This window comes from Cannabis sativa, chromosome 9, assembly GCF_029168945.1.
Source record: "Cannabis sativa cultivar Pink pepper isolate KNU-18-1 chromosome 9, ASM2916894v1, whole genome shotgun sequence".
NCBI classification, from domain to species: domain Eukaryota; kingdom Viridiplantae; phylum Streptophyta; class Magnoliopsida; order Rosales; family Cannabaceae; genus Cannabis; species Cannabis sativa.
In genome coordinates, this window is record NC_083609.1 from 9,979,844 (window position 1) to 9,986,507 (window position 6,664).

Here is a 6,664-nt window from a genome sequence, read left to right on the forward strand (position 1 = left end):
TAGAGCTTCTATTTGCTACCTGATTGTATGTTCACCTTAAGGAATGTCCCAACTGTTGTGTTACCTCATTTGGTAGCTGATTTTGAAGGTTAATAAAATTAATTTTCCTTTCAAAAAAAAAAAATAAACAACTTATTTTAAATAAATAAATAAAAAAAAAACTACCTAACAACTATCTAAACGACTCAGCCCAAATGAATATGATAAAATAAAAAGTAAGTACCAACTCTGACCTGGACTCAGTTTTTCCCGCGTTACTTCCTCACTTCAATCACTTATTATTTTATTAATTAAAAATAGTAAATTCAGTATTTTATTTATTTAAATATATATTATAATGATTTAATACCATCCTCTTGGCCAACTCCAATTGCTGTTCTTTTCTCATGCATGACTCAATCGAAGACCCATTCAATTCTTTTCAAACCAATTCAGACCAAACCCACTTTCTCTCTAAAATCTCTGTCTTTCTTTACTAGAATTTAGTTTCTCTATGCTACAATTTCCCAACAATGGCTTCCCTCTTCTTCTTTTTCCTTCTCTCATTCTTTTCTCTCTTACCCTTCTCCTTGTCCGAGCCCAAAGGTAAGTGTAGCCCCCGTTTCTTGAATCAAACTCTCTTCGATTCTTTCTTCGTTCTCGTAAAGATTGATTTTTTTCATTTTAATTTCTTATTTTTCTTTCATTTCTGTGTTCTTTTCTATTAGGTGTTGCGATTGATTGTGGCGCGGTTGCTGACTCTGTATTTGAAGGCCGGCGATGGATTTCCGACGAAAGTTATGTTACCGGCGGAATTTCCAAGAATGTGACCGTTCCGGTCATGGTTCCTATTCTCTCGACCGTCCGATCGTTCCCTCTCGCGAACAATCTTCACAATAAGTTTTGCTACACCATTCGGGCTTACCGCGGAGCTAGGTATATGGTACGGTCGACGTACTTCTATGGAGGGATCAACGGTCGGGATTCGCCGCCGGTGTTTGATCAGATTTTGGATGGAACTCTCTGGACAGTGGTCAATACGACGACAGATTATGCTAATGGAGTGTCGACGTATTACGAAGGGGTTTTTCTTGCTCAGGCGAATGTTATGACTTTCTGTATTGGGGTTAATACGTATACGGATTCGGACCCTTTTATATCCTCTTTAGAGTTTATCATATTGGGTGATTCTTTGTATAATTCCACGGATTTCCAGAATTATGGTCTTCATTTAACTACAAGAAATAGTTTTGGGTACAACGGACCTCCCATTCGGTATGAACAACTTAGTTTAATTCATTTTCTTTATTTTCTTTAATCATTGTGCTCCTTGATTGTTGAACTGGGCTTATTCCATTTCTTTCAATTCATGCAGAAAAAAAATAATCGAGGGTTAAACTGAACAATATTTATAAAGTATTTCTTTTATGTTCTTGATACGCAAGATAATTGAAAATGTTTGATCTATATAGTTGTTAACAACAAGTGAATTCAATTAAACTGTAATCTAGTCCCAGATCACCATGTATTCTTTTAAGACTTGCTCTAAAATCAATTCTGTTTTTAGTTTGAATTGTATAGTAGGACACAGTTACTAATTCCTTATTGTAATATAATGTTTTATATGCTCAGATACCCTGACGATGAATTTGATCGGATTTGGGTGCCATTTGGAGAAAACAATCATACCTTGGCAGCTAAAAACGTATCTGTTTCTGGTTTTTGGAATCTTCCACCTTTGAAAGTTTTCCAAACAGAGCTGACAAGTGACCCAACACAACCCTTGGAGTTCAACTGGCCTCTGTTGTCTCTTCCAGAGGCAAAGTACTATATTGCGTTGTACTTTGCTGATGGTAGTAACTCATCAGAGAACTCGAGGGTGATGAACATTAGCATAAATGGGGTTCCCTATTACCGTGATCTAAAAGTGACTAAAGCAGGTGTTGCTGTCTTTGCATCTCGGTGGCCTCTACATGGTACTACAAAGATTAGTTTGACCTCATCTGCAGGATCAAACTTAGGTCCTTTAGTTAACGCAGGGGAGGTTTTGGCACTGCTCCCTATTGAAGGAAGAACTGTCACCCGAGATGGTATGGTTCTCAGAAACTTGTTTTTGTGCTAGAAAGTCTCTGAGTGGTAGCTCACCCACATAATAACTTATGATGCTATCATTCAGCAAATAAAACTAGTACATCGCATGACTTGGTGTTTGCCTAGTGTTGCTCACTCTTTGTTTTGTTGAATTGTTATTTGCATTTGCTAACGAAAATTACATTTCTTATCACAGTAATTGCTTTGAAAAAATTGAAAGACAGTCTGAAAAATCCTCCCCCTGGCTGGAATGGTGATCCTTGTTTGCCTCGTCAGTATACATGGATTGGCATCACTTGTTCAGAAGGCCCTCGGTTTCGTGTTCTTACCTTGTGAGTTTGCGCTTTTTATAGCATTGTCAATTTTCGATGCTGCGTCCTAGAAAGTCTAGTTTTTTATTATTCTTTGTGTTTCGTAGTATTAAATATAAGAACTTATTTTATTTACTTCCATTTCAGAAATTTGACTGGCATGGACCTCTCCGGAACTGTACCATCTGGTATTAGCGGTATGACTGCCCTGAATGGCATGTAAGTTTTCAAACACTAAGAAACTCACTAATTTAAATTTAGAGAGAGTACCCTTATCATTGACCGTGTCATGGTTTTGGCAGCTGGCTTGGGAATAACAGATTATCAGGACCCATTCCTGATCTCAGTCCTTTAAAGAGGCTAGACATACTGTAAGTTATTAAAACCCTTATACTTTTTTTTAGATCAACTGTTCATTAAAATGAATTAGACTGTGGTAGTTTCTTTTGTTCTATAAGGCTTTGTTTGGAATTTGGATTTTGATAAGGAAAGATTTTTCTAGGGAAAAGACTAGGAAAAAGAAAAGAGAATTTTTCAATCTCTTGTATAATTCCTTAATTACATCAAATCGAATTCTCACTTTTCCTATAAGAACTTCGCAACTTTTGTTCGAATCAAAACAAGAAAAAGTAAAATCACTTTATTTAGTTTTATTTTCCTCTGAATCTACTAGTTTGAACATAGCCTAAAGTAATCAGTATCTCTTTGGTGTTTGCTTGTTTGGAATTTTCCAATTGCATTGACTGTATCTCATGTCATGAACTGTTTTGTGGAATATGGTGTCTGGTTTTCTTAATCCTTTTACTCTGCAATTTTAGGCATTTGGAGGATAATCAGTTTATTGGGGAAATTCCTTCATCTCTCGGGCTCATTGATAACTTGCGTGAACTGTAAGTTCAAGTTGTCTTTTGTGGATTATATATTTGCTTTCAAATTCTAATGGAATGTCTCTTAACCACAATTTAGTAACTTAGTTGAATATTGTTGTGTATTGGATTTCATATAAGTTAGTTGTATCTACCTAAGGGAGATATTTCCTACTCAAGTCTTTTTTTATTCGACAAAAAACTGCACTTTTACACTATTCTATTCAATTATTGATGTACCTTCCTAATTCATTGTCCTTCAGCTTCTTGCAAAACAACAACCTGACTGGTCAAATTCCAAGTAGCCTAAATGGAAAACCTGGACTGGATTTGAGGTAGTGCTTCACTTGTGTCTGTCATTATTTTTGTGCCCATTTCTCTTCCATATTCTAATTGTTACAATCCAACTTAACAGGGTCACTGGAAATCAACTCTCGTCACCTCCACCTACTTGATAAGATTTACGAGTCAGAAGTACAGAAAATTGAACCCCCAACATACTATTTCTCATAGTAGTACATATTCTTACTTAGTGTGAGCTCTCCCATCAGCGAATCAACAAAGCTCTTTTGCTCAGCTTTTAGTTTTGACGAAATTCCCTGTATACTTGTAACATGGCCATTTTCTGTGTGTAAAAAGGAAAAGGAGAGAGGAATTTTCATATAGTTATATAGTTTTAGTTAATTGTTTGTCAGTTTTATTCTTTTGTTTTCTTGGCTCTGTACCACTATTAATTGTTCATATACATTTAACTCATTTTTCAGAGTAACGATTTTCTTTCATTTTTCGTATTATATAATTATCGTAGTAGGATTATTATATTATATAAGATGAGCATGATGACAGTAAGTGTCCGTTATGTCCCCTTCACTTACATCTGAAAAATCTTTAGTGTCCTGTCTTAGAAAAGCTCAGCTCTACCTCAAACATAACGTTGACACGAGTAGTCAACTTGTTATGCCTGCCTCTCACGTTCATAGCTTAGGTGGACAAGTTTGTGTCACCATCATTTGATTCCCTTTGTCCATTTACACTTTTCCTATTTTATTATTATTAGTTGTCTTTTGGGGGTGTATTAATTTCTTCTTATGAAGAAGGAAATGATGTAACTGTACTACCTCAAATGTTGCAATGTCAGATCATACTCAGTCTACTGTGAAAACTCAGCTTTAGTTGTAGCTTGTTTGATTCATAGAAATGCATGCATTTTCAAGAAGATGATGAAGAAGAGTAAGAACCCAACAACACCAGCAACACTAAAAAGTCAGAATTTACACTATGATACTTGAGATCCACATTAATTAACATTCTAATGGAGGAACATAAGAAAACTTGAAAATGAAATAAACATTAAAAAAAAAAAAAAGATTTAACATATCAAACAACACTACAGATCAAACCATCTTTTTTTTTTTTTTTTTTATTTTAGCTACAAACTCTCTTTCATTCTCACCTCTCTAATCTTCCTCCTTTCCTCAAAGGAAACAATGGTGGCAAAGCACTGCTAGTCTTCATCTGTGTGCAAATGGGTACATTAATCATTGGTCTTATTCTAATAGTGGCTGATCTTGTTCTTTCCAAGCCTTTCCTTATCCCCTTAACATGTTTCTCAGCTCTTTGTCTAATCCCTTCCTTGGTACCTTCATCAGCTGAAGCTATATCAGCTAGTGAGCTTGATGAAGATGAAGATGATGAAGATGAAGATGAAGGGGACAGAGTAGAAGCTCTTTGCTTCTTCAATCTCAACAACTCTTTCCACAAAACAGTGCACTTTGGTGGCCTTGGAGAAGGGTCATCATCAACAAAAGACCAATTTATTCTATTGCTATTATTAGTATTAGTATTATTAGTATCAGTATTACTCTCTTCTTCACTAACCTTTCTTCTTCCTCTTCCTCCATCTTTTTCTTCTTGTTGTTCTTGTTGTCCCTCTGAATCTTTGGTTCCAAGGTTGAGCTTGTTAAGCTTATTCTCAACATGTTGCATCTGCCAAAAGGGAAGAAGTTTACCTTCAAAGAAAAGCTCATCTGCAGTTATCATGTTGTTGTGACTGGCTATGCTGTTGTTTGAGAGAAACTCAAACTCTGGATTACGTGCCTTACTTTGTTGATGATTATTATGACGATGGTGGTGATGAGCTTTGTTTTCACTCTCTAATACTATTTCTCTTTTGATTATTGGAGAGTTTGGACTAATAGAGATGAAGTTGTTATCATCTAAAAACTCAGCTGAGAATGAAATCCTTGGGCTAGAAGTTGGTTCAAGAGATCTAGAATCTGCTTGAGGTGTTTCTAGGACAACCATTTTTTCTTGGTTTTGGATTTAAGACAAGAGGAGGAAGAAGGTGTTTTTTTTTTACTCTTTCAAGCCAAGTGTTTTTTAGTGTAATGAGAAGAAAAAAATGCATGAGATATATAAAGAGGAACAAAATATCACCTCTATCTAATTCATATCAACTTTTAACCATTTTGTGAGGTTTTGAACGGTTGGATTATGAAAAGAAAAAACTAGAGTGGTCTTGTGAAACAGGAGAGAGAGTTAAGCCTTTGTTTTAAAATATTGGTTTTATCACATGGACACCTGGTGAACTAAATGACAAAAGGCTTTTATTTTTATTTACTTTTTATTTCTTATTTGATTCTCTTGCATGCAATAGGTTACCTCTGATTTCTTTCTTAATTCTTTTCAATCCCAATACAATGAGAGTAAAGAAAAAAAAATCACTTTTTTTTTTTGTTTTCTTTGTTTTGAAATCTGTTTTAAGTTTTGCTTAGATTGGCAATATGGTACTACTCTTCTTATTATGACCTTTTATGTTTCATTGAAAAAACTAATAATAGTAATGAATAATGAAGCCGTAGGCATATCCTAAATTAATACTAATTTATGTATTAAAAGGAAATTGCATTAAAGATTTTTGCAGTGATCTTTTTGCTTTATACAGACAATGAAATAAAAAGTTGGAGTAAGAAGAAACTTGAACTAGCTTATAGAGTATTGATAGCAATTCATTAATATATGATAGGATTTGATTAGTCAAATTCAAATAGAGATAAGCTTTGTTAGTCTGACCTTATTATGCCCTACTAAAAGGGATTATAACATGGGAGAGAGAGAGAGAGAGGTCCTAAGCATGTGGGCACATGAGAGTAATTTCTTGCCATGTGAGACCTGAATCAAATATAAATTATTTGTGACCAAGATACCCTTTTGATAAACTTGAGAGTATTTCTGACATTTTCTCATAATTTCACAATCTGGGTGGATTTTCTTGTCATATTGGGGGGGAAGTGGTAGATATAATGTCCATCAAATTATAAAGCTTCCATTACAGTATATGGTAGGTTTAATTTTAATCAAGTACAGCTAATAAACTTATGGGGAATTTTTAAAAATATATTTAAATATTTTATTTAT

General features: G+C 34.6%; 2 protein-coding genes across 2 annotated transcripts; one reads left to right on the forward strand and one right to left on the reverse strand.

Moving 5' to 3' along the window:
- The first annotated feature begins 303 nt into the window (after window positions 1–303).
- Window positions 304–5,633, forward strand: LOC115724081 (putative leucine-rich repeat receptor-like serine/threonine-protein kinase At2g14440). The gene is made up of 9 exons (XM_030653536.2): window positions 304–585; window positions 708–1,254; window positions 1,612–2,069; window positions 2,267–2,402; window positions 2,529–2,600; window positions 2,684–2,752; window positions 3,200–3,271; window positions 3,511–3,582; window positions 3,663–5,633. The coding sequence occupies exons 1-9, from the start codon at window positions 513–515 to the stop codon at window positions 3,700–3,702; spliced, it is 1,539 nt and encodes a 512-aa protein (XP_030509396.2). The 5' UTR covers window positions 304–512; the 3' UTR covers window positions 3,703–5,633.
- On the reverse strand, window positions 4,512–5,551 carry LOC115722090 (uncharacterized). The gene has a single exon (XM_030651211.2). It carries the CDS (start codon window positions 5,549–5,551, stop codon window positions 4,697–4,699), a length of 855 nt encoding a protein of 284 aa, XP_030507071.1. The 3' UTR covers window positions 4,512–4,696.
- Window positions 5,634–6,664: the final 1,031 nt, after the last annotated feature.